The following is a 26737-nucleotide window of genomic DNA, read 5'->3' on the forward strand; positions in this document are numbered from 1 at the left end:
TCACCATGACGACGGCGTTGCAGTTGGTCTCTAAAGGCATTCACCGTTTCTTCCGCTTTTGTCCTACAAAACTCTCAATCGGGAAATAAAAAAGTCGCCACCACGACAGATAGCACACAGCAGAAGTTGTTTGTGAGTAGCAACAAATATTGTTCATGTATTTCTTAATTTCCTCGTTTAATAATCCAGTTTGCTTTATTTTGGTAAGCAAAATCAGCGGTAGGTTTGTTAAGTTGATCATATTTACACTAAAAGTGCTACTCAAGATGCATTTTTAAGTAATTAAGGGAATTCTGTTTTCTATGACCCTTTCGAGATCTCACCATGAGTCAAAGGACCTAACTACATCATGACCTCGCAAGAAAGGGATCGTACAGCTGTGGACAGAGCAGACGGGGAGCTGTCAGCACCGGAGAACGCAGCTGGCGAGCACGAAATAGCAGAAAGGAGACTTGTTGAAAGCCTTTTAGATACCAGCGAGGAGAACTTCTTGAATGAGAAGGAGCTAAATGAGTTCCATTGTTACTCTGGTTGGGAGGATGCTGTAAGTGATCCAATATCCTGTTACTGTACCTCTCTTAATTTGTTACCTATATGTAGTTGCAATTTTGTTTTTAAGTAAGTGTCTTCTATGTCACAGTTTGGACTCAGTGATAAATTGAACAAGTATTTAGGCGCCTTCCCTAATTCTTATTTTTTTTTGTGTTTTTTTACACTTATGTGTTTCAGATAATCAAATTGTAATATTAGTCAATGATAACCCTAGTAAATAGAAAATGCAATTTTTAAACAATTATTAATTCATTAAGGGAAAAGGGCTATCCATTTCTATCTGCTCCAATCTATCAAAGTCATCTATCTATGAAATCTATCAAAGCCAGTCTGGAAAGAGTTGCAAAATCATTTCTAAGGCTTTGGGAGTGCAGTGAAAGACAGTGAGAGCCAGTTTCCATAAATGGAGAAAACTTGGAACAGTACTGAATCTTCCCACTAGTGACGGACTACCAAATTTACTTCCACAGCCCGTCGATGACTCATGTAGAAGGTCATAAAAGAACTCAGAACAACATCTAAAGAACTGCAGGCCTCACTTGCCAAGGTTAAGATCAGAGTTCATGATTCAACAACAACAAAGAGAGTGGGGGAAAAAAGACATCCATGAGAGAGGTCCAAGTAGAAAATCACTCCTGAACAAAAAGAATATAAAGGCTCTCCTCAAATTTGCCAGAAAACATGTCAATGATTCCCAGAAGTTTTGGGAAAATATTTTGTAGAGTGGAAAGTTCGCATTCCATTACATCTGATGTAAATCTAACACAGAGTTTTATAAAAAGAACATCATATTAGCAGTTAAACATGGTGGTGGTAATGTGACGATCTGGGTACGACGAGCTGAAACACACCAGCAAGTCCCCCTCAGAATGTTTTAAAAAAACAAAAACAAAATGAAGGTTTCATAGTGGCCTAGTGAGTCTTAAATGAGATTGGGATATGTTGACATGACCATTGATCCCTGAAAACGTTTCAGTGTGGCTGAATTAGAACAATTCTGTAAATACGACTGGATCAAAATTCCTTCACAGCGATGTGAAAGACTCATTTCCTGATGCCAAGTGTGGCACAGTCAGTTAATAGGTTTAGGAGTCAATTACTTTTTCACATAGAGTGAGGGTGATTTGGATACCTATTTTTCTTTAAAAAAAATCATCACTTAACAATTAATGACCCTTTCTGATATTAGTATTGATTATCTGAAGCATCTAAGTATGACAAATATGCAAAATGCAAAAAATATGGTCACATTTTATAATTATGGACAGAATCGGACTAAATCTTCATTCACGTATTATTAATCACATCTGTGCTTTTACTGCTTTCCTTCTATTTGCATGTTTCTTACTTGGTTCAATAAGTATTTTTACTTTGTGATTTTTAGCTTTAAACATATCCGAACTTAACAAAAAAAACTTGGTTTTGCAACAGGTTTGTGGTTGGGCCAGAGTTGTTCCCCTGAGCTGCATACTTTTGACTTCAAACACATACAAGAAACCAGAGCATAAGGAGGCTGACAATGGAACTCCTTCATCTGATGACCCAGTGCCTTCTAATGGAGACAGCTCAGCCAGCATTACAGAGCAGCACTGTGAGTCTCATGCAGGCCTGGATAATTTTAAGAAGTTTGTGTCAGTAAATCAGCACACAGGATCTTGGAGTCAAACTGCTATGGCAGCTCAACAGACAGATGCTGCAGAATGTCCTTTCCTTAAAGCCATGCAGAGAAATCCGACACATCTCTTACTGGAAGAAAAGATATACGAGAGAGGGATGGATAAAGAGACACTTTCTCAGCTTCACCATCTGTCTTCAAAATATTCTGTGCCAGAGAACAAGCCTGCTAAGCCTTGGAAACATAGTCATCGTCCCAATAACAGAGTAGTTCCCATTAAAAACTTCACATTTCTACCACCTATTAACCCACCTCACCTGATTGCCAAGGCCAGTGGTCATCTCTGTAGAGACAAGAAGACTCCAGAGAAACAAACCTCAGAGAAAAACGGTTTCCTTTTAGACAAGCAGCGTGGAACAAGGGGAACTAGAGTGGACACTGCTAGTAATTCAGATATTTCCACTTTCTCTGCAGCGCTGACCTCCAAGTACCAGTCATTTTGGCAAAACCCACACAATGTTTTGATACCAAGAGGTATTAAATACAATGTCTTCCAAACCTGACTCAATGCACTGAGGACTAAAGTCTCTCACAAATGCACCCGAGCTGCCTCTTCTCTGCCTCACTTCACTTTTAAGCTGAACGAGGCATGTGAAATAAAAATCTGTCACTTGAATATTTAAGTATGCAGTAAAGGCAACATCTTTCATTATAAAGGGCATCCTGTCTGTCAGCCTCACTCATCACATACCATTAAAATACAGTTAGCTGGAAGAAGAAATTCGGCCTGGCATAATAGTGGCACTGGTGGTCGCTAATATTTTTGAATTTAAGCAGACTACAACTTGGTCAGAACTTTAACATTGCACCGCAGCTTGTTTCTCATAATATAAACTGTGGCCAAACTACTGCATCTGCTTAATACAGTTTAACTTTTATATTAGTAAACAAGGGATTGGTAATGGTTATGGATTATGGGTGGAGCCAAGGTTCTTTCTGAAAATGCCAAGGGTCATGTTGGTTTCCAGGGTCAACATGACTCATGACCTGTTTTCAGTCAGTTGTTATAATACTGTTTAAGCTGTGGCAATTTTGTTACCTTATTACATTTATCTGTATTGCTCTAATTCTTTTCCCTACCTACACAGATGTAAAATAAATGCACAGGCCTGGATTTAGTAGGTTTATACTGGGCAGGTTGTAACTGCATCAGAAGAAGAAAAAAGGTACAATATTATAAAGGTTTTTTGTTTTAGAAAAAACTAATGGTGCAAAATTTGTTTCGCACAACCAAATCTTAAGAGACGATGACATAATGTGTGCAATTGTAATACTGAACTCAAGATCACATGAATAAAACATGTATGACCCACTTATAACCTTTTTTAAAAAAAACAAAAAAAACAACAAATATTGATCATGTTTGTCCATCTTTCAGCAACTACTTTCCTATTTTTGTTTTGGGAAAAAAATAAAAATGAACACAATCAACACTTGCCAGCAGTTTATTAACAACATCTATAATGTATCTTGAACAATAATTAAAGGCAGCCATTAAGTCGACACATTTAGGCAACAGAAAAATCAAATAAATTCTGCAAAAACAAATATTTTGTGCTGGAAAAATATCTGCATGCACTCCCTACAAAGAGAAAGTAAAGCACTGTAACAGACACCAGAAAGTGACATAGCTTCTACCCATTCAAATATAGGCATTTTCCCCCATTCCACTAAACCTGCAAGGAAACAGCTCTATTGTATTAGAATTTAGGAATTAAAAGTTGGAATTACTGCTTTAAAACAAAACATGCTCAGACTTTATAGGCGTGAACCTTCCTAAAATAGAGAAATAATCCATAAACCAACTGGGAATAGTGGGAGAAAAAAAAAAAAAAAAAAAGCATAATATGTCTGGGCACAGAGTCATTATTGTGTACATTCTTCAGTTTTAATAAACATCCATAAAGTGTAATGACATTAAACACTATTCATTTAAGATGTAATGGAATCAAAGTAATTATTTTCAATCAAATGCTGCAAAGGAATATTTTCATGTGACACAGCATAAATCTTTCCATAAACATGGAGCAGAGGCATTCTCACATTGCATGCAATCACAATAAAAACATCAATACTAAACAGATAAAACATGCAAAACAAAGACTGAAAGGATTCAGATATTTTTCATTGTTTATTCATCATGGTATTCTAGTATAAACATGACTTTGAAGCAGCAAATTATCTGTAACAGAACTCAAGTTAATACTTGGGTTAAGGCACCAACACAACAAAAATGGAAAATAAACAAGGCCTATAGCTCTGTGGTCTCATGTAGAACAGTCTATGTGGTGCCTATGAGGTAACTGAGGTCACAATATAACAAAAAAGAAAAGTGGGGGTGGAAAAAAAGTTACATTTAGTGATTTGAAAAAAATTAGTGTGGGAAATTGGGTCTAAAGTGTAAGTCCTTTAAGTTAAAAGAACAAAACAAAACACTGTGTTAATCTGTGCTAATCCTAGCTCTAATCCACTGTTTTTGTGTACGGTAACATTACTGGATCACTTCAGCAGTGTACTGCTAATGTATACACTTACATCCAGCTAATGAATAAGTTAAAGACGATGACAGCCTAGCCTGCTTACTGACTTAAGTCTTAACTAGAGGCCTTGACACAAAAAGTGTTTACAAAACATCAGACTTCACAACCACATTTTAATGCAAGGTGCGCAACACGGGACAAACATTGTTTTTTACTTTGTGCCAGGTTATATTTCAACAACACATCTTCTGCTTTGAGCAATGCAAAGCCTTTACTTTGAAAAAAAAAAAAAATCTCACTTGTCATGTTTTCAGCTGCCTGCAATGTCAGAGTTTACAGTCTTGTTGCCACTGACAAGGTAACATTGAAGATGCAGCATTCAGATGCACATGTGCAGAATCAATATTTTATGTTGTGCTGCTTAAAGGCTTCATGCGCATTGCATACGTATGTAAACTAAACGTACAATATTGTATACTGTACAGCTGAGATGAGATTGTTTTACAGCAGTACATCTATATTTGAAAGCTGTCATACAAGGTAGCAATTTTACAAGCCTTTCATGACAGCCATATATAGGTATGTATGTCATCCCTTTTAAGTGCAGAGATAAACTTTATGTAATGTTAAATGTTTTTACAACTTCTTAAGACCAAACAGTGACCAGTCACAGTGGCTACGCACTGAAATATACAAGTAAGCTTGCATTTTAGACAAGACACGTACAATGTTACCTTATGTGCAAATAAATATGTAAACTGTCACGGGAGCTCATGGGTCATGCCCACTGAGCTAATAAAGTGCAGCAATGCTGTCAGGATAGACACCAGGAAGGGCTCTGGACATTATGCCCCCAGTGGAATGGTTGAGAACATATCTGCAGACTTCTTGCTGCTAAGACTATGGTTTGATTTGCCAGAGGACAGCATAAACCATTTCCTCTTATAGGAAGAGGCAGATATCAGAAACCTTTATTGCAAAGGCATGGGAAGCTTCAGCTGTTGGGTTTCTCAGAATGCTGAAACAGAGCACAAAGTTCTTCACATGTCTGGGTTTCCACAGAGCTGAAATGGGACTCCATGTTCCACGCCAAGTCCGCTGACAGGAAGTCATCCATGACAGTTTGGGTTTCGTTGCTGGTCAGGAACAGGTTTCCTAGGCCTTCTGCTTGGCTGGTCACAGTCTGTGTCTCTGTGCTGTTCAGCAGTCTTGCATTCTCTCCTTGAGTGACAGGAGTCTGAGCAGAGAGACTCGTGGCAAATGAAGGGAGATCTGTTTGTGTTTCTGTGTCTGATGACTCTGTGCTCATAGAAAAGCTTGAATGTCGCAAGATGCTGCTCAGGGGCATGTGGCTTCCGGCATTCAGCAGAAAATTGAGGTCAGTCTGAGTTTGAGTATCAAATAGCTCCAAGTCGCTGGCTTGGGTTCGGCTTGGTCCCTCACTTTGGTCCAGATCATCCATCAGTAGGAAGTCTGTCTGTGTCTGAATGTCTAGAGACTCCATTGGCGTGTCACCACCCAGTCCTCCCAGCTCACTCTCCTCGGTCTGTGTCTGGATGTGTACAGCATTGAGGAATTCTTCAAAATCAAAGTCGATGCCGTTATGTTGCTCTTGAACAGAGCTGAGACTTGACCCACAGCCTGCAGAAGCCTCTGTGAGCACCTGATGGCCTGACATACTGTCAGACAGGATGTTTTCCAGGTCATTTAACAAGGTCATTGTTTGGGTCTGGTTGTCTGCCATGTTGTTTGCACTCAGCTCATGCGTCTGCACCCCAAAACACATACCACCTTCTGATTTTGAGTCCTCATATATAGTGCTTCCTGCAGCACAAAGGGTGTCATCTATGTCCAAAGTTGTTTGGGTTGACACACTGAGGGAGTCATTGCCAAATAGGTCTGAGCACATGACAGCCTGGTTCTGAGCCTTCTCCTCCGATTGTGGCATGGCAAAGTATGTCTGTGTCTGCCTGGTTTTGTACGGAAGCACAGAAGAGGATGCGCAGGGAATTTGGCTCAGGCACTGGCTGTCTGTTTGAGCTCCAATAGACGATGTGGGTTTGGCTCGGGAGAAGAATGTTTGGGTTTCAACACTGACTGGCAAAAGGACTTGGGCACTGACACTGATGTCTGTTTGGGAGCAAGAAGACACAGAGGACTCGCCCACAGAGCACAAGCCTAGTCCCTCCCCAACCCCTACTCCTGTGGGCATTTTTGACAAGTACGATTTGTCTGTCTGAATGTTGGTGGAAGTGCTCCTTCCTCGCTGTGCTGCCATGCTGATGGTTGAATCCTCTGCACCTACTGGATCCAGATTGACTTGCACTCCTGTGCTAATAGGCCCCTGGCTAGAGCGGGAAGTAGGCATGCTATCCTTGAAACCCAAACTTTTAGCATCAAGTTGGGGTACCACTGCTCCTGTGGCTTGTGGAAGGAGCTGAAGGGCACTAACAGAACCTTGGCTATCTACAGCAAGCACTACAGACCTCAGAGCCCCACTTTCTGTAGATGGAAGGAGTACAGGCAAATGAGCCACCTGCATCACAGGAACACTAACCAAAGCCATCTTGGGTTTTGGTAAAAGCAACTTTTGCAGGCTCCTCCGGGAGTCTGGGATAGTAATGGTTGTATCAGGAGGGAGAGAAGTGTCTGTCTGCTCTGTGGCAGCAGGGATGATCTGGAAGGTTGAATCATTGATCTTAACCTTTTCAGAACCACTTAACAATTTTTCCATCTTTCTCTTTTTTACTGGGGGAATTCTGCAAAATAATAAATAAATTAGATAAAATGATAACAATCATAAATGCATGGAGAGAACAAAATACAGTATATGAATGAAAGTGTTGGGGTTATCCCTGTACATGCCTGTGCTCTGTTGGAATTTCATGACCCGTCCTGTAGATATGTGAGAGTAGAGCAGCCCTGCTAGCATAGGGGCAGCCACATGTACAGTGGTAGGTCTTTCCACAGTCTTCTATGTGCCTCTTTAAGTCCCACTCTGTACTGTAGCCATTGTTGCACTTGGAGCACTTATGTTTCTTTTCTGCATGCATCTTCATGAAGTGCTGAAATGAAATGAATCAAAAGCAGAAAATAGCTTTAAAATAAAAATGTCCAAATGGAATTTGAAAATGAAAGCACATGTCCATTTACTTCTTTCTAGTGATTCACCCAGTTAAAGGTCACAGTATAATTTAGGCAAAACTAGGAAAGAAAGGCAGCTTTTCCCTGTGTTTTGCGGTGCTACAAGAATCAGAGTAGAAATGCTAAGATGGTATTTCATATTGATACATGTGTTTCACATTAGGCAGTTCTTTTTTCCTCAACCTATTGTATCAGAGGCTTTCAGTTCAGACTACAGGACACTGTATACAACTTAATCATGCAGTAAATTATTTAACACTGCTTACATTAAAAATGCAAGGTTCTTTTTTAAGTTGCACAAGTGGTTCTTAAAAATAGAACAATAACTGATTACATTTCACAGAGGAAATGCTTACTTGCTTAACCAGGGAGAACTGGGAGAAAGGTCTGTTAGGGCCTCTGGGACAACCCTCAATAGGACAGCAGTAAAGCTTCTGAGAGCCCTTCATGTCCTTTCTGACCGTGGGATTGACAATACCATCCTGGGGGTGATAATGACAACAAAGTATTAACAGAGGACAAAATACAGATATATGCATTACAGATACTTGGATCAGAAATATGTGAATGTAAGACTTAAACACACATTCCCATGCTGTGTTTATATTTAAGAAACTCAAATTACAATATAATTGCTAATGATATAAAGGTTGATTTCCCCCCAATATTGTCGGGTCTTTACCTTACTATAAGCACCATGGGATGACTGTTGTACATACAATTGTCTCTGATTTATAGTATTGAAGAGATTCATGTGCTTGTGCTGTGGAAAAGATAAAGCTAACAAACACTGTCTGCTTCGTGATAAGAATATAACTAAAAAGCCAAATTTTGTAGACAGCAAATCCAAATTTTGTGCTTCTCTGAAACGGCATCATATGGTCGTAGGCTGAAGCCTGAGTCATGTCACGACTCTGTGATTGGCTGTAGCTCAGAAGAGAAAACAAGCAGATTTACTGTGTGTCCTATGGCTAGCTTATATCAATTATAAAGTCAAATCTTCTCTCCAACAGACTAGCCAATACAGTGGTAAATCAAAGTAATAGTCTCTAAACTGTTCTTTCTGCTAAGGGAAGTGATATGGTTTGAAAGGCAAGCTAATTCTGGATTAGAATGGGAATAGTCTCATGAGTTTTATGGACTGACCTGACTGCACACAGTCAATAAATTTATTTATTTATATATATATATATATATATATATATATATATAAAAATTTTTTTTATTTTTAAGTCTTCATAGGGAAACAATATAAACAGTGATGAAACAGCTGTGGAGCGATGCAGTGACGTTATGGTGCTGTTAAATATAAACAGATATAGCCCAACTCTAGCTCCATCAACTATGCAGAAGCACTGAGTGAGCAACTGTGGCATTTTATGCACTTTATCATTATGTCAACCATAATATCATTACGGCTGCTGACAGAAGTTTCACATAGCTGTGGATTAAAAGTAACACAGGCAAGCTGTGCTGCCTTCTTGTTGCTCGCTTTCTTTTCTTTCCTTTTCTTTCCTTTGTGCCTCTTACAGGCACTCTCTGAGGAAAGTGTGAATGCACCATGAAAACCCAACACAGTGACCAATATAACTCTTTATTCATGGACTGCAACGAACATGGACCAAACACAGTTCACCCAGCTTTACGGCAGCTTTTAAGGTTTTGGTGTAAAAACTGAATTACATTTAGAAACTGATTGCTTAACTTTAAACTTTAAACTACTCCTGACTGCAACTCAGATTTAAATAGTAAAACTTGTGGTTTCTTTAGGCCTTTAAACGCTCTCCTTGCTGGGCCAGCATGGATTACTTCTAGGAGCTAATTCAAATTCTAACATTCACCTATTTTAAACAAAGAGCTTAGTCTATTGCAGGACAAAGGCAGTCTTTCCCAGCAAAGAACTTCATTCATTGGGAGACAGTGAATTATTGCGTCCCACGAAGTGCCCAGTCCAGTGAGGACAGAGGAACTAGGAGTTAGTACAGCTGAGGCGGTTTAAACATTTAGACCAAAGTCTAAGTATTGTGTTCGTGATAGACAGCACGTTGTTTGTGCGGTCGTATTCTTGAGAGACCGTAACCATACAACGACAAATAGATTTCTAGCTTTGCACACACACAGCCAATTTAGATACTCCCAAATTCCCTGCCCTAGATTAACAACTCGCTAAAAACTAATATTTAATATTAAAGGGGTATATCTGTATATTATTAATGCAATAAGCACCGAATTTCTCTTGACAAATGCAATAATTGATAACATAAGCGGCTAGGTGCAGTATAGCTAACTCGCTAATAGTAAACAGTCACCAATTAAATAACAGTCAAGAAGAAACTTAGTTAACTTTTACCAAAGCTCGACTATGTTGTCCCAGCGTTATTGGCAACACATTACTACGACCATACGTGCTAGCTAAATCGAAGTTATGGATGACTTGCGTTTTTTTTTTAATGATAGTTTTCTCTCAACCGAATTAGCCAAGTTAGCATCGCAGTTGAGTTCACATCGGAATAACCTGATTTAGAAATTAGTTACCTTTATTCTGTGCGACTTAACCAGATGCATGTTCAACGCAGGTGTGTTGGGGAGAATCTTGCCACATCCTTCCACGGTGCATAGGATGTTCGTCCTCACTTCTTTGGTCAGCTCCACGATGGTGGGTTTTATCATTTCCCGAGACTGCGGCAGAGGTTCTTCGTTACAGTTTAGACTGCCGGCATTAGCGTTATCACTGTTACTCGCCTTGCCCGTTGAAGAGGCAGCCATGTTTCTGTGTTGACAGTGCATTCCGTGTTTGGCAGAGAGCCCCAGCAGCAGCATTGTATGAAAAGGATCATTCCGTCCCTCAACGCTGCCTGTAAGGCTGCATTGCCACCTTTCCACTCTCCTGTTCGGGCTTACGTCACATCCTAGATAACATTCGCATTTCCGTTTTGCAGAATAATGTGATTTTTAACATATACGGATGGACGAATAATTAGACTTCGAGTGCGTATAGCGCGGACTCTAACCCGGTTCAGCATCACTACTGACAAGTTCTAGATTTTTTGTTTTGTTTTGGATTTTTTTTAATGAATGCGACCCACCTAATTGAAAACTGAATATTTCATTTTTTTTCTATATTTTATTCCTGCAACTATTTTTGATGAATGATCCCATTTCATTCTCCCACAAAAGGAGAAATTATGTAATTAATTTAGGTGAAAATCGGGTTAAGATTGTACTAAATGTGAAAATCAGTAAAAAAAAAAAAAAAAAATGTGCATCACCTGCAAACTTCACAACAATATGATAGACCTTTGGAGACATAAGCCAAAGATTTCAGCCAATTCTGCTCCACTCATGTTGATAAAACCTATGATTTTAATACATATATTCATAGGGTTAGGGTCACATGACTTCACAGTGACACAAAAAGATTAATATACTATACTATATATTTCCATATTAACAGTGCTGACATCAGCATAATACATAGAAACCGCTGATGTCATCAGGATGAGATAAACACACATAATCTGGAAAAACTGCACACATAATCATATTGTAATAAAAACATCATAGAACAGCAAAGTCCTTTGGCGGGACTTGTGCTCTCTGTTTGTATGTCACTAATGTTTGGAGACATGTTCTGCAAATCTTCCGACTCATTACTCGCCTCGACTACAAAACACTCGAAAGAATACCGTTTATCAAATCAGAGCTTTCACTTTGTCCTCTCAAAACGTTTAGATTGAGTGTCTGGGTTTGTCATCACATCAGACCCTATCTGATGTAAACCTCTGTTTACATCAGATGGGGTCCAGTATCTTTCAAATTTCACATATCTCCCAAACTCCCCCAGTCTAAGTTTATTAGTTAACATATGAAGAGGCTACTATGGTTGGTAAAGACAGATCTATTTAACTAATACACACCTTTTGTTGGAGCTATTTGTTCTTTATTTGTTCTTTATTTTTTTGAAAGTTAAAGTTTGTTGTTAGTTTACTTATATTTTGGGGTTTATTTGTCGGTTAATATTTTGTTTTAAATGATTTGTTTGTTTGTTGTTATTTTGTTAAATTAGTTAGTAAGAGCTGTAGGGCCATTTTGTTTCTATAAATAAAGAGACTGGTATAGGACCAGCATGCATTGGGGTGGGCTTATGGTTTTTTACCAGAGCAGGAGAAGCAGCAGGAAGGATCTTGTTATTGCTTGCCAAGATGGATAAATAAACAAACTCTCAACTAAAATGTTTGGACAATGGACTTCATTTGCCTGCGTACGAAATATTACCTCAATGCAGCAGTGGCTTGTGGACTTTAAGTTGTGGGACGTTTGATCTTTTAAAAGTAAAGGAATTGCCACTACACCTTTCACTTGTGTAAATCACATATTTACAAGCCCCCCCCCCCCCCTTTTTTTTTTTTTTTAAATGGACACGTTTTAACAGGACTAAAGAATTGCTTTGACCAATGATGCTTTAAATAAGCTTGAAAGGATTGTTTACAATAAACTTGAGACTAAAGCTTTTGTCTAAATGTTTTGTATACAGACACAAACAGAGTAAAAATGCACTTTGAAATAACGTGCATCTGATTGCTACGCAGAAAAACACTTTGTATTAATGTGTGGTAAAATTACACATTTGTATCAATACCAGAAAACAAATGACAAAACCTCAGGAATATTTAAAATTCTGCTTTTATATGCAATGCTGACAAACAATAAAGTGACAGAGTTGCCAGCAACTAGTATACCTACAGCTGAAGATATAAAAATACAAGAATAAAAATTTCTTATTGAAACAGACTGAGAGTTTTATTAACAAAGACATCATTAAAGTATGAAGTAAAATGAATGGACTAATGGACTGAGCATGCTACAAGTTAAATCAAGTGTCTGATGGTCATTTCTGTGATGAAGGTCCAGGGCCATTGTCTGTGATAACAAAATAATTTTTTCCCTTTAAGGGAACAGATGAGAGAAGGGGTGTCACAGGGGTGGAAGCAACTCCTGTAAAGTAGAAAAACAATGTTTAAATAACCATTAGAGAAAACAGAAAGACAACAATGAGGATCAGGTTTTAACCTGCGTCATAACTGAGAATTTGTCTATTACCTGTCACTATCAGTATTTTTTGATTGTCTCCACCCACACCGGAAAATGTGGGAAAGAGTTGCAAAGTGAGGAGGATTCAGGGACATAACAATTAAACATAAAAGCAAACTTCCTTAGAAAAGTTTCCTCTTCCCAAAGTATCATGAATATTGTGAAGTAGCTTAATGTAACAGCATTACTATATGGCTATTTCTTCCAGGACTTTGGTGCCCTCTTGTGGACACTTGCAGAGATGCAGTTAGTATTCTACATGACTTTGTGACATACCAGGTTATAGTAACATAACTTACTTCCTTACAAAAGACGATGATAGTTATTCTTATGACTGTTTTTAACACTTTCTGTGTACCTGAGGATGCAGAGTGTCTGAGTGACTCGAGGAGATTGGTGCTTGCAAATTTAACAACACATCTGAATGGCTCGTCCCGCTCTGTCATGGTCTTATTGGTGTGATCTCTGAATTTTGTTTCCAGCTGATGAAACATTAACAAGGAACATGGCAGCATCTGGGTTAACATCTGTATCTGTGAAGCAGTGAAACAACTTAGATAATCAACTTATTTTACTTAGTCGGTGTTGTCCGGCTACCTTGTAAACTGCAGACTGTAGTTGAGGTAATAGCCCATCACCAAATGCCTCACAAGCCATTTGATGTCTGTTTGCTGCAGACCCAGCTTGCTCTTTTTCTATGTGAAGGTCTGTACATATAAATAAAGACATACATAAAACCAGCATTAAAAATGTAAGTACATGTTTCACCATATGACAGAAATGCATAGAGAAAACAGCTTAAAGAAAATCAAAAAGTTTTAAAACATACTTGAGACAACACGATTCCTTTCTGCCAGAGGGCTGGGAAACTTGGTGGGAAACACCTAGGTGGATTTAAAAGAAAAAAAGGTCAGAGTAAAATTCCACTCATTTTTCTCTCTAAAGCAGTAATTTAAAAAGGTGAAAACACTGCATGCAGCCCACAAAATCTAAGAAATGAAAACAATAAAAATAAAGTCAGTCTTAACTAGTAAATAATTCTAAAAAAAATAAATAAATAAATAAATCAGGCATACTTGCAGATACTGCTTCATAAGCAGATCTCTGATGGCAGTGAGCTTCCGTCCACTGAGGTTAGCATCCTTAATAGCTTGATATCGGGTGGACAGAACCAAAGCCTGCAAAGCAAACAAGTCTCTTAAAGTAGGATGGAAACAAACAAGGAAACTGGATAAACAATGTGACGTATTAACCACAGAAGTCATCCTTACCTGTGACAACAGAGGCTTTTGTTTTGAAGTTAGGCTGCTCAGAAAGACGTAAGGGGTTTGAAGATAGTGAACGACATATGTGGGTTTCAGGTGGTTTGGGCGAGAAAAGGTGTCTCCCCATGCAATTCGAATCCACACAGCTTCATCTGTGTGCTTCTTTATCTTGATAGAAACCTTCAAATATAAAGTGAAAACAGACTGATAATGCAGGAGGTTAACAGAAGCATGTGAAATGTAATTTGCTGATAAAACGATTTAAAAATAGGATTTTTGGGTGTAAATTAGATGGAATAGCTTACGTGTCTTATTAGCTCACTGAGGTGGGATTTAAATTGTTCCTTGAACTGTGTCAGCTCTACAGAGTGAGCATCACCTAAAAAAAAAAAAAAAAAAAAAAAAAAAATATCAAGATATTTATAAAGACAGCAAGAAATTAAAATATTATTAAGGCACTTAAAGCCATCAGCAATTTAATAAAGAAAACCTCCATTCAATTCAATTGTATTTATACAGCACCAAATCACAAAAACAGTTGCCTCAAGGTGCTTTATATTGTAAGGTAGACCCTACAATAATAAAAGAGAGAAAACTCCAACAATCATATGACGCTCTATGACCAATCGCTTTGGTGACAGTGGGAAAGAAAAAACTCCCGTTTAACAGGAAGAAACCTCCGTCAGAACCAGGCTCACGGAGGGGCAGCCATCTACCGCGACCGGTTGGGGTGAGGGGAGGAAGACAGAACATTCCCTGAAAACCCCAAGAGCTTCGATATTCAACGAAGGTTCAAAACTTATAGGCTTTCAGCCCTTGACGACACAGAGCAGGTTACTGTTCAACATACCTTGAGGGTCCATGAGCTGGAAGGCATGCCACATGCCCAGGTTGGGATTCTCGATGACATCTGTATGAAACCAGGGCGACACAAGCACTGTTAGTGAACTGTAAATCTGTCCTTACCACTGATATAGCAAAAAGCCAAAATGATAACATAATATATAATAGTAATAATATAATACAGTAACTTCGCTCGACTTACGTATCATTTCCAGCTCAGCTATGTGTTTAACTGTCAATTCATTTTCCTGTGAAACACAACACTTATGTTAAACACTAATAGAGCAAACACCATAATATTTAATAGTAGTTTCAATGTGAACATTTTTTACAGTGTACAATGAACACATAGAAATAACAACAAATTATATTGCCTAAAACCAGCCAAATACCTCGCAAATGGCAAGTAGTTTTTCTGTTAACGCCCATTTTGATTCTGTGTAATCTATGGACTGCCGCTGCGTCGCCGTCAAACGGCTCCACTTATCCAGCGTTGTTTTCAGCATTCGACTCGGTATCCGTCTTACGAGTCGCTCCAGTAAACGTTTAACAGTGTTGTCCATGCTTCCTTCAACAGTGACCGAAATAGACAGACAGCTTGAATTTGAGTAAAACTGTCGATCTGTTCAGCTTTCACGACAACGCACACCACAGTCGATCGATTCCAAACAAACCGCCCAGAATAAAAGCACATGAATCCACCAATCAGATATTTGCAAAACGGACTCACGTATTTCCTTTAGCGCCCTCTGCTGTCTTGGAGTTATATATTAATTTTAAGTACCGCTGCTACTGACGTGACCAACCATGCTTATACGAATCTGTATATAATAATGACCTTAATAAGACCCTTACATAAAGAGTTAAATGTTGAAAGAAATTAGTGACCGCCATTGAGTGAAATTAATTATGACATACAAAAAGTTCATAAAGTTCACACTGCTGCTATAGAAACTGTTGAAAAAAAAAATAGAAGAAAATTTGTCATCTCCAAGTCAAAAGTTCAGGTCACGGTTTGGAAATTTTGACTTACGAACTAAATTAGGGTCAGGGGTTAGTTAGGTTAGGCTAGGTTTGACCAATGAGTAGTTTACTCAGAGCATGAACACTATTTATTCATTTTTAGTTTAGTCCATTTAGTTGTGAATTTTCCCCATTTATGCATGCACCTTCCGAAATGAAAAGGACAAAATAACAACCAAAAATAAATAACTAAATAAATAAAAAGAGGAAATATTGTCAGAGGAAAAACGGTAAAACCCATCACTCAGATTGTTCAAATTACGTAAACACAAACCACACAAAATACCCCCCCCCCCCACACACACACACACACACGCCACACACACAAACAAGCAAAAAACAACAACAAAAGAACCGTAAGTAGATAATTAAGCATCGTTGACATTTCGATTTATTAATTAATTCATGTTAAATAATGACATGAACATCTGACTTAAGAAAAAAAATCAAAAACAAAAAAAACTTAGTGACGGAAACAAGGTTCCATGCATTACAGAAATAGTAAGTAATGGCGGAAAAAAAATTGTGTAGCACAGGTGACCAAATAGTACCGTACCCATTCACAAAAACGGAGGTGCCTGGAGAGGAGCCTTCTTGTATTTCCTACAAACTCCCGTCATCATTTGTCCCGCCTTTTGTGAAAAGTACGCACGCCATTGGTGAGGCCAAAGAAGAATATAGGCTACGATTCGCCCGCGACTCTTGTCACTCAAATAGTTGAGGCGAAACAGTTACGAAAGCTTCACGTCCTGTAACAGGCAGGCACGTCCTTTAGATTGTAATTTCTTGTAGGTTAAACCGGCGATAGTACTACTACAGCTCATTTAGTCCAGTTCATTAAGGCGTTAGTGACTTGCAGCAGACCATAAAGCTTCTGCAGTTGTTCAATGGTTGTATAGATTCATCTTCTGTGAAGTTAGCTTGGAGCTAGTAGTTAGCAAGCAGTGCCTTTTTTACCCACTGGAAACTTCTCAGATGATAAAGCCTTTGCAGTGGTAAGTGTAATTCAGCTGATAATCCAGTGTTGACATGAAGTTTATTATAAATTACTACATACGCAGTACAGATCCCCAGTTCAAAGTCTAGTCTAGCTAACATAATGCCAAAGTAAATGTAGACGGTGTACATTTGACACAATGCTCTTGTCTCTGCCTCTGTGTCTGCAGGTAAGTGTCCACTGGAAAAAACAATCTCGGTCATCACTATGACACATCAGGATGGAGAGGGATGGGGAGGTGTTAGTATCCTTTAGAGGAAATGCTGCTGACGTACTACAGGGATGTCAAACTAATTTTACATCATGGGGCACATACAACCCACTTTGATCTTGACAGGATGTTTATGCACTCCTTGTTTTCCATTGCCATCCAGTGGGGCAGATTGGAGTGCTTCCCAGAATGCTTCTGGCCCCCATGCCTTATGTTTGATACCCCTGATATACGGTATTTAAAGTGCAGTTGAAGCAGTCTTTGGAATAATTCATTCAAACAGTTAAAATAACGAATTTAATTATTGATTCATTAGTTGTTATTGGTTGGGCATCAGCAGTTCCAGATGTGGCAATATTTTGCTTTCTTGCTATATGTTATTGTATACTAGCCTTAAATCATATTACTTCCAAGGTGCCCCCCTTGGGCTGAGTATTTTACGTTGTTTATAGATGAGAGTATATCCTCAGTTCATCTCTTGCTTGTTGCCTTTCAGTGTCTCTGCAGTTCTTCAGTAAGCCCTTAACTCAAAATGCACCCTGACCTGTCACCTCACCTTCACACAGATGAGTGTAATGAACTAATAAGTCAACTGAGACAGTGCCACAACGAGGTAAGTCAATCTCCAAATGTGACTATTTCTCTATGATTCACATGCATAGATATAAAATTGTGTAAAACCTTGTTTGCTTTTACGATCAGCACAATATTCTGAAGTTCTTTGGCACATGTAACGATGTGGACCGTGCCATGCGTCAGTGTCTGAAGAAAGAGGTCTGTCAGCTTTTTAAATTTTTTTCCACTTATGGATAGGACAACAATCAATCCTATTAAAAGATTTTTTTTTCTCTCTTACATTCATTTCTGTCTCCTTACTATTCAACAGAGACTGGAAAAGCGGGAGCGCAGCAAGCAGCATGCGATAGAGATGAAGAAGAGGCTGAAAGAAGGACCTAAAGACCGTCTCTAAGGGACATTTTACTGCAACTGTGCCACTGGCACAGCAAGTTAAACCTACTGAGATTTTGGCACACTGAATGAAGCTTGACACTCTGTACCAGGCTTCTTCAGCTGACATTTCATGTCAGGACAGATGAAGAGCTATTTCTTTATAAGCAGTGTGGGTGATTTCATTTAATGGTGTGCGTCTCCAAGAACAAAATGGTAATCTTGCCATATTGATGCTTATATTACTGGTATTTTTAAAGTTTTATTGAACAGCAAGTAAGCTCAATTAAGCTTACATGGGTATTTTGTATCAGCTACATAGACTAAAACTTGAAGTGTTGACAACAATGTCAAGAGGTCAACATAAAAAAAACATCTAGTACTTGAGATTGAAGATTGAGTTTGGGGATTATTATTCCCCCACCCCATCTCTTGCAGCGGACTACTGCTCCATCACTGATGTGTCTGTTGGCACAAAACCACAGCAATGATTACTCTGTTAACGTATAACAGTATCTATTGTTGAAGATTTCTTTGAATTGGGAATCATATTGATTCTTTTTGAATAAAGTAAAACTCTGAATTAATGTAAGAACCTGTTCTTGCTTTAACATGGTGCCACAACACCGCGGGACACAGTATCAGTTTCGCAGCATGTAACACATGTAGCATTTATATGCATTTTGCTAACAAAATGATCGACATGAGCCTTTTCTCTTTTTTCTTTTTTTTTTGGTAATTAAAACCACATCAGAAGTGTGAGGTTTTCTCTGAGTGTTAGGTAAGGTTAGGCTAGCTGTGCAAACCATACGCAGAAGCCTTGTGTTTGTGCAAATGTAAAAACATGTTGTCAAAGAATTGTTTCTTTATTTGAAGCAGCTCATTCTACTCATCACAATGTATCAATAACTCCTTGACAAACATTTAAATTATAAGGCAACCCAAGGTGTGCTTTCAGACAGTGTAGGGAAAAAATACACATGTAGGTATGTGTATTTAAAAAGTAAAATAAAATATAAACCTGCAATTTGTAATAAATAATGGAGCAAGTTATAACTGATATACTTCAAATATTTTCATCAAGCACACTTCAAACACATGCTGAGCTGGCGATTTGGGGCTCAAATCCATTATAAACTCCCATAGCCCTAAATAAAGTTTCAAACCAAAGAAATGCTTCTGTCCAAGTTGACACTCAAAGACATTTGATATTTTACAAAATAAATAAATTAAAGTCCATGAATCTTCAGCGTGAGCAGCGCTCAGCAGACCTGAGTGACTTGTGTTCATTGATGCTGTACAGAAGCCATATTATACCTCTTCTTATGAAGCAAATGACACAATATAAATAATCTATCATCAGATTAGTACAATAGAAGTAAAGACAGGGTCTCCTTTCATGGATCTAATGACCACAATAAATTGTTTTGTACAGAAACCTGAGTATACAGCAATTTAGATTTTGTTACATGAATCACATTTCCTTTAGACAGTAAGTGTAAAATCATTTGGTGTGACTGTAAAGGTTTTAGATTTAATGCGCTCAGGTGGAAGTCTGGCATTGTTTGTTTTTGTCAATTTTTGGTTGACAAAAACAAAACAAAAAAAAGCTTCCAACCTTATTATCCCAGCAATCAATGACCACAAAATCATTTAACAATCTCACATTGCATTAAATCTTATACAAATGTCAACAATCTGTTTACACCACAGACCTCAGCTCATACTCACAAAGGTTTTAAAGCACAATGTAAATTAAATTAAATGAGCCCATGTCTCTCACTGATCATGTACAACACCTCTATTTATAAATCATATCTTCAAGTGGCAATAGTGTTAACATTTTGGTCATGAAGGACGTATTTATGTAGACATTTTCTTTTTTCTGGGCCTATTTTGCTAATTCACTTTTCTGCAGGGTCACGAAAAAGAAGCCGGGGTGCCTCTGGAGCAAAGTAAACCACATGGCACGGCACAACAGTTATTTCAAATAAATACAAAAATAAAACGCAACATTTCTAACAGTACTTATAATGGTGGTACAAAACATACCCTGAAATACAAGGAATTCAGACAAGCAGCACATTTACAGTATATTACATGCAATTAGTTACAGAAAACAGTCTACATATATATATATATATATGTATATATATATATATATATATATATATATATATATATATATATATATATATATATATATATATATATTATCATATTTAACTGCAAAATGGACACCTTTTAAAAAAATGTACACAGAGCTAGACACATTTACATTTTGGTAAAACAAAATAGATCCCTAAATATCATACAGAATATAAAACTTCTTGAAACTTTGAATGATCACATGCAGGTTAGGACAGGAAGTGGATTCCAGCAACAAAAATGTTCAATTTCGACATTATTGTTCAACGACAGCTGAAGATGCTTGAGAATCCAGATATTTTCATCTCTTCTGTGCTCTAAAAACGCACAGCTAAGGAAAAAAAACACATCATCTGGGGTTTTTTGTTGTTGTTTTTTTTAAAAGAATGTTCATACATTTTATATAATGACAATTACTCAATAAAGGCTCCTATATGTAGCGCACAGTTTGATCGGATTCATCACCAATTTTCCCCTGTGAGAATTGCAGTCAGTTACTTTCAGCATTTCTATTTAGTGCTAGCATTCACAGATTAGTAAAAATTATCGGTGCATTATTCCAGCAAGAGAAGAGAAATCCTGGCCTTCGTGTGATTATTTGTAAAAATTAAAGACAGTATTCTTGCCTATAATGTTAAAGAGGGAAACGACTAAATAGCTTTATTTAAAAAACAAAACAAAAAACCCCCCACCTGAAATACTTTTTATTTTATTTAAATGGAAGAATTTAATTTCATCTACCAGGTTATTTTAATAATGTAAGCAAACAGAAATGCTCTTTTTAATAAAGATGTTTATGTAAGAAAATATAATTATGAGGAAAAAGAATTCCACACTACTTCATGACTACACACAGTCAATACAAATAGGAGAGAATGTGCATGATAAGGAGCAAGCAACTGTGTCCTCATGCAAACTTTGGTTTACACTTCAATTCAAAACAGTAAGAAACTAAAAGAAAAATCCTGGAAAAATGCATCCTATGTACACAAAGCAACTCTTTTACACGCTTGTAATAAATATATATTATTCTTCTATATATTATCATCACTTTGTCATGTGCAGTCAGAAATACATTTATTATTTCATCCATCTTGTTGAATAAGTCTCACATATGTACAGATGCACTCTGTACCTCCCTGCGCTTACGCAATGCATATTTGGCCCTTTGCCTCATTAACACAGAGCGTGGAAATCTGGGAAAACTTAGGGACAAAACAAAAACCTCTTTTAGAAAAGTGATCATGACTGAATTTAATTTTTAACAGATATACACAGAAAGAAATCAGAAAGAATTCTCCTGCTGATAGATGGAAATAAAGGCCCATAATGAGTTTGACACCACAGCACTGCCAACCTGATCCCCCTTTTTTGTTTTTTTAGGTAGCTTCATACCCACACTGATCATCTATAATTTCTGTGGTGGGATGGTTACTTTTCACTTGTCTTGTTCTGCAGGTAACTGAAGAGTGCCTCTAGTCCTTTAGTTGAGCACCATAGCTGCTTCAACATCTGACATTCCTTCTCATTCACTTCCTCCAGGACGGACATGAGGATGCTCCTCACCAGGCATTTAGACTCTTCTAAGACCTTTAAAACACACAGAAAAAGGGGAAAGAGCTATTTCATCTCCATCCTTAAGAGACACCTTTGCCTTCTGCATTGTGTAGATCAACAAGACTTACCACTGCGCTACAAGATGCCATTTCCTTCACACGCAGCATCACCTCTTGGTTGAATGTGGTTGGCCAGAAGACCTGCGACACGAGCCCTCGACTGCATGCTTCTTGTGCTGTGAGTTTTCTTCCACAGAAGAGCATCTCATTGGCCTGGAATGAAGGAGAAAAAATGCTATCGGTGGAACCACATAACATTACGTGGAATTTTGCTAAAAAATAGATTTTGATGGGACCCACAAGAGCGACGCCCAGTATTTGAGGGAAGGTGTAAGAGGAGCATCCAGAAGGAGTGAGGTGCAGGGCTGCACATGGAGTTTGGAACCAGGCCCTTTCACTGGCCCACACCACATCGCACAGTGGCAGGATGGATGCTCCCAAGCCCAGAGCAGGGCCGTTTATTGCCACCACAATGGGTTTCTTGAAGTGGATGAATGCCAACACAAAGTCCCTAAAGGGGTCACAGAATGATCAGCAGTGACTCTATCAAGACTAATGGTAACACACAAAAGAGTTGCTGCCTGTAGTGGAGTGATTTCTTCTTACCGTACAGCATCTGCGATGCGGCTGCTCTCTTTTCTGCGGTCAGTGGACAGACGCCCTATCAGATACGATGGCTCCAGGCCACTGCAGAAAACAGTCCCCACTGAACTGAGCAGTAGTAATTTACTGTCATCCGCAGCGGCATTACCCAAAGCTCGACAAACTTCCTTCATGATCTGAAGAGAAAGAAGAACAAATGTGTATTACATTCTTAACCAACAAAAGAGGACTGGTTGGGAAGGAAATAACTTAAATATAGGTTCTGAATCCTCAGAGTAAAACTGAAGATCCACTAGGTACATCATTATTTTTTATTGCAATGCCCAGAGCAGAGAAAAGAAAAAAAGACCAGCACTGGGACTACAAGACTTCCTTCTGTATCCTTGCAGTTAACAGAGACTGAAAACTGTGTAGCACATCACAGCATCTAACAAAATTTCACTTTGAAGGAACAAGCTTGAGATATTCAGTTTAAACATGCTAATGCTAAATATATATATATATATATATATATATATATATATATATATATATATATATATATATATATATATATATAGATAGATAGATAGATAACTGTATATATATTGCATAAATACTATACAATTTACATTCTCTACTTAAATTTAAAGGGCAAAAAATAAATCAAAACAAGCTTTTAGACTTTTGCTCCAATAAGCTTAGTTTCTGTGTAGAAGGTCAGCTTAGCGGTGAAATGGTTTCTAGTTACTTGATGTTACTCTGTGAGCAGGGGTTGTTGTGGGTAAGATGTTAATGTGACAACTAGCACTATGCAGCTTGTTTCCTTGACACCCTGCCCATCAGCAACAACTGGTTTAACTGTATGTTAACAATTCCCACTCCTTATGGCTGCATGCGTTACAAAGGAAGAAAAGCTGTGTCTGTAAACTTCTAAATGTTATAATAAGAATTTTTTTAAAAAAAAGAGTATTTTAAGAAAACATTGGTCAGACTTTACTTGAATATAACCTCCTTGCAGTATGGTATGTCAACAACTGGGCCCAGTACATTTTAGTAGTCTGTAAAGAGACACGTTTCATGCTGCCAGTTAAAACAATATATGCAAAATTCAGTATTAAGAGTTTGGCCTTTGTCTCATCTGATAAACAAGAGAGTTTGCCGACATTGTCAGACAGTCAACCCGACAAACCCCAGCCCCACACCCACACCACCATGTCACTTTCTGCAGTCAGTCTGCACACTGTGTTGTTGCATTTTAATCAGATTATCACTCCTGACCCATATTAACCATTCAACCTCAAAAGTGAACTTAATTCTCTATGTCTCACCAAGCACATAATCTGACCCCAGTTTTAACCGTGTGTGCTGTGTTGTCTCCGTATTTGAATTACTCATGTTGTGGGGACACAAGTCCGTTTACACAGTGACGTGGTTGGGCACAAAAAGCATGTTCTCATAATGAAATTTAATAGTGAATGTAAGGGTTAGGCAAGCACGTTTTGATTAAGGTAAGGATAAGTCTCCAGGAAATTAATGCAAGTCAATGTAATATCCTCTACAATGATGGAAACCATTTGTGTGTGTGTGTGTGTGTGTGTGTGTGTGTGTGTGTGTGTGTGTGTGTGTGTGTGTGTGTGTGTAAACGAGCATGACAGAAAGTGAGAAATTACAAATGTCATTATTTTAGGAGGTGAATGAAACACTTGCTCAGATACATGAAGGAGAAATGAACAGATGCTAGTTCCACTCGATCAAACAGAGAAAGAGGAGGGCGATCAAAGTGACATTCATGAGGAGTCGGAGAACTTGAAGACGTTAGTAGATAAATCTGCTGCAGTCTGCATTTAGGCATGTTTATCATTGAGACAATTAATGAGATGATCTGTGCTTTAATCTTCAGGACATTTAGTTTAGAAGAAAATGTTGTGTTAAAGTGCTGAGTCTTGGTTTTAATTTGAGAAGGTGTTCCTCAATATTTGAAGAACTGTTGAGGAGGTCCAAAAAAAGTTGTTCGGCTGCTACATGTTTCTTGAACAGCTTGTTATATGTTAATGTATAATAAAACTAGAAAAGGGCAAATAACATAGAAAACTGATCAGCATCAGCACTTTTTTCTGTAAGAATATTTTAAATTTATCAGAACAGAAATTTGTTTTTCTTGTGGATGCAAGAACTAGCCATTTCAAAGAAAATGTTAAGGATATTTCTCACTTTTTAATTTCTTACTTCTCTTTTATTTATTGATGAAATGGGGAAAGAAAACCCAGTTGGTTGAAAAACAATGGGATTATAATAGAAAGCTACAATACTTTAGGCTAGAAAGGTGATAGAAAGTGTACCAGTTAATAGATAGGGGGACTTTCTCACTTACAGCCAGCACTGAGTGTTTAGAAGAAAAAGGAACTGGGATATTTTTCAAGATTTTCTCAGTAAGCACATCCGTAGACTCTCTTGTTCCTGTGGCTTCAAAGACTGAGAGACATATAAGGAGCTATCTGAGCTGTTTGATGAGCCCACAGCTTACGAGCTTAGTGTCACAGATGAAAGTACACACACATGTGCACACATAGTTTAGGCCACTTCGGTGCTTGTGAAGTACAGACTGCCGTGCTTATGATGCTGTATCAAAGCCAGAACCACCCTCTGTGGAAGATGTGAGACACATCCTACAATCTGAGAAGATGAAAATCCTGTTTGCTAGGGTTATGAGCCGAAGGCAGATGATTTTGGCTTGCATGTAATTTGTGGCTAATGCCATAATATTTTAATAGACCTCTAAAAAAAAGACCTGTTAACATTGACAGATTGAACCTCATTCATTTATTAACGAGGTTCAATTTTACACAGATGAAATTTAAAATAAATAAATGTTTTTCTGTATGGTTACAGACCAGAATGAATTACTCTCAAAATATAAATGACAGGAGGTAGAGAAAAAGTGTTTATCCACAACTGTGCAAATGATGCACAAAAAAAGAACAGCTGAATGTTTTTAGCGTACTAACGTGTTATTAATACAAAACAGAGATGCAGATACAGATCAGGGTCAGGTATGGTAGGAGGAGCTGGAGGCCACTGCAGCTGTCATGGAGCAAGAAACGGTCACAACCTGGACACTAGTCACTATTCTGTTCATTCATACTATGGCTAATTTAGAATGGCCAGTTAACCTAACCCACACATGTTTTTGGACATGCTAATACAAGACAGAAAGACCCGAATCTGGATTTGAACCCAGGACCTTCTTCCTGTATGGCAGCACTGCTAATTACACATCTGTGTTGCCCACATTAATAACCCTGATTTTTTTTTTTTTTTTTAATGTCAGTGGGTATATTAGTACATATTGGGGTTTGCGTGCATGTGGATGTGTCCTGTTTCTCCCTGAACTCAGCTGTCATCCATTTCCCTTGGAGGAACTCAGCAATTAGCCACTCAACACTGTAAACGCTGGTGTTAAGCGGTTTGGTCTCAGTGTGTGGGCCAGCCCTGAGAGTGGTGAGTTGTAGTAGTGTCTTTGGCCGGAGATTTGACTGTCAGATTAGTGGTTCTTTGGAGCTTTTACTGAGTACCTAATGTCTGTCGAAAGCAATTTTTTTCTCTATTAACTTGTTTGTTAACAATCTCTTTTCAGTGTATTTTAGTTTGTGGTTGTCGTTTGTTTGGTGTGTATACCTGTGTAGCTCTCTCTTTCAGCTCTATTCTTTTAAATGAAAACCACATTTTCATGGGCTACTCTTTTTCTTTTCTCAGTTTCTTTTCCCCTGTTGTTACTCCCCTCATCCCTTAGGCTTTTGAGGAACTTAATTTGGGGGGGTCATCCGGGATAATAATTATATTTCAGCTTCAAGCAAAAGTATACACCTACTCTATAAACAGTAAAATGGTATGGAAATTGCTTGAATTACTAAACAGTTTAAATAGTATCTCCATTAAATCCTTTAAATTAAAACTGAAACAGAAATCAAAATTCAGCTGCTGGTATGCATCTGGGGAGAGCAAGTTACTGAAATCACTCATAGGAAATTTAAATAGACCAGCTTGTTGTTGATTGGAGTGTGGAAGTGAGCAACCAATCATGGGCTGGAAGAATCCTGCAGGCAGCCAGATCAACGAGTGAATCATCACAGTTCACAAAGCTGCATAGAAGAGAGCCATT

The 26737-nt window shown here is 38.1% G+C and overlaps 5 protein-coding genes across 7 annotated transcripts in view; 2 read left to right on the forward strand and 3 right to left on the reverse strand.

The window, feature by feature from the left end:
* The first annotated feature begins 12 nt into the window (after positions 1 to 12).
* c1h16orf46 (chromosome 1 C16orf46 homolog) lies at positions 13 to 3341 on the forward strand. Its single transcript, XM_026169840.1, has 3 exons — positions 13 to 132; positions 317 to 544; positions 1984 to 3341. Exons 2-3 carry the CDS (start codon positions 350 to 352, stop codon positions 2728 to 2730), a joined length of 942 nt encoding a protein of 313 aa, XP_026025625.1. The 5' UTR covers positions 13 to 132; positions 317 to 349; the 3' UTR covers positions 2731 to 3341.
* Positions 3342 to 3656: 315 nt separating this feature from the next.
* On the reverse strand, positions 3657 to 10780 carry atmin (ATM interactor). Its single transcript, XM_026169825.1, has 4 exons — positions 10387 to 10780; positions 8208 to 8333; positions 7573 to 7772; positions 3657 to 7466 (listed from the first exon to the last, which is right to left on the reverse strand). Exons 1-4 carry the CDS (start codon positions 10669 to 10671, stop codon positions 5702 to 5704), a joined length of 2376 nt encoding a protein of 791 aa, XP_026025610.1. The 5' UTR covers positions 10672 to 10780; the 3' UTR covers positions 3657 to 5701.
* A 1845-nt stretch (positions 10781 to 12625) lies between these two features.
* cenpn (centromere protein N) lies at positions 12626 to 15747 on the reverse strand. The gene is made up of 10 exons (XM_026167646.1): positions 15443 to 15747; positions 15253 to 15298; positions 15058 to 15117; positions 14513 to 14586; positions 14214 to 14387; positions 14019 to 14120; positions 13772 to 13826; positions 13540 to 13649; positions 13301 to 13424; positions 12626 to 12846 (listed from the first exon to the last, which is right to left on the reverse strand). The coding sequence occupies exons 1-10, from the start codon at positions 15611 to 15613 to the stop codon at positions 12740 to 12742; spliced, it is 1023 nt and encodes a 340-aa protein (XP_026023431.1). The 5' UTR covers positions 15614 to 15747; the 3' UTR covers positions 12626 to 12739.
* Positions 15748 to 16760: 1013 nt separating this feature from the next.
* Positions 16761 to 18821, forward strand: cmc2 (C-x(9)-C motif containing 2). 3 transcript variants are annotated; one of them, XM_026169865.1, is made up of 5 exons: positions 16761 to 17068; positions 17240 to 17314; positions 17824 to 17894; positions 17984 to 18055; positions 18168 to 18821. In XM_026169865.1, exons 2-5 carry the CDS (start codon positions 17278 to 17280, stop codon positions 18249 to 18251), a joined length of 264 nt encoding a protein of 87 aa, XP_026025650.1. In that variant the 5' UTR covers positions 16761 to 17068; positions 17240 to 17277; the 3' UTR covers positions 18252 to 18821. The 3 variants fall into 3 exon arrangements, with proteins under 3 accessions (XP_026025650.1, XP_026025661.1, XP_026025670.1); XM_026169876.1 differs by lacking the exon at positions 17240 to 17314 and having other exon boundaries at positions 16762 to 17068; positions 17778 to 17894; XM_026169885.1 differs by lacking the exon at positions 16761 to 17068 and having other exon boundaries at positions 17249 to 17515; positions 17778 to 17894.
* Positions 18822 to 20470: 1649 nt separating this feature from the next.
* Positions 20471 to 26737, reverse strand: part of LOC113023658 (chromodomain Y-like protein 2) — a 46001-nt gene continuing 39734 nt past the window's right edge. The window contains exons 4-7 of the mRNA XM_026169898.1: positions 22600 to 22772; positions 22294 to 22504; positions 22063 to 22206; positions 20471 to 21967 (exon numbers count right to left, since the gene is read on the reverse strand). Of these exons, the coding sequence (XP_026025683.1) occupies positions 21809 to 21967; positions 22063 to 22206; positions 22294 to 22504; positions 22600 to 22772 (687 nt within the window). The 3' untranslated portion in view covers positions 20471 to 21808. The remainder of the gene's footprint in view (positions 21968 to 22062; positions 22207 to 22293; positions 22505 to 22599; positions 22773 to 26737) is intronic.

Source organism: Astatotilapia calliptera, chromosome 1 (assembly GCF_900246225.1).
Source record: "Astatotilapia calliptera chromosome 1, fAstCal1.2, whole genome shotgun sequence".
NCBI lineage: Eukaryota > Metazoa > Chordata > Actinopteri > Cichliformes > Cichlidae > Astatotilapia > Astatotilapia calliptera.

Excerpts from the sequence above, each read along its gene's own strand:
- c1h16orf46 (XM_026169840.1), top strand. The coding sequence starts at position 350 with ATGACCTCGCAAGAAAGGGATCGTACAGCTGTGGACAGAGCAGACGGG. Across the intron at positions 545-1,983 it reads ACTCTGGTTGGGAGGATGCT|GTTTGTGGTTGGGCCAGAGT; the intron begins GTAAGTGATCCA and ends GTTTTGCAACAG.
- atmin (XM_026169825.1), bottom strand. The coding sequence starts at position 10,671 with ATGCTGCTGCTGGGGCTCTCTGCCAAACACGGAATGCACTGTCAACAC. Across the intron at positions 7,773-8,207 it reads AGTTCTCCCTGGTTAAGCAA|CACTTCATGAAGATGCATGC; the intron begins GTAAGCATTTCC and ends ATTTCATTTCAG. Across the intron at positions 7,467-7,572 it reads GAAATTCCAACAGAGCACAG|AATTCCCCCAGTAAAAAAGA; the intron begins GCATGTACAGGG and ends ATTATTTTGCAG.
- cenpn (XM_026167646.1), bottom strand. The coding sequence starts at position 15,613 with ATGGACAACACTGTTAAACGTTTACTGGAGCGACTCGTAAGACGGATA. Across the intron at positions 14,587-15,057 it reads CCAGCTCATGGACCCTCAAG|GTGATGCTCACTCTGTAGAG; the intron begins GTATGTTGAACA and ends TTTTTTTTTTAG. Across the intron at positions 13,650-13,771 it reads AAGGAATCGTGTTGTCTCAA|ACCTTCACATAGAAAAAGAG; the intron begins GTATGTTTTAAA and ends TTATATGTACAG.
- cmc2 (XM_026169865.1), top strand. The coding sequence starts at position 17,278 with ATGACACATCAGGATGGAGAGGGATGGGGAGGTGTTA. Across the intron at positions 17,895-17,983 it reads TGAGACAGTGCCACAACGAG|CACAATATTCTGAAGTTCTT; the intron begins GTAAGTCAATCT and ends TTTTACGATCAG. Across the intron at positions 18,056-18,167 it reads GTCAGTGTCTGAAGAAAGAG|AGACTGGAAAAGCGGGAGCG; the intron begins GTCTGTCAGCTT and ends ACTATTCAACAG.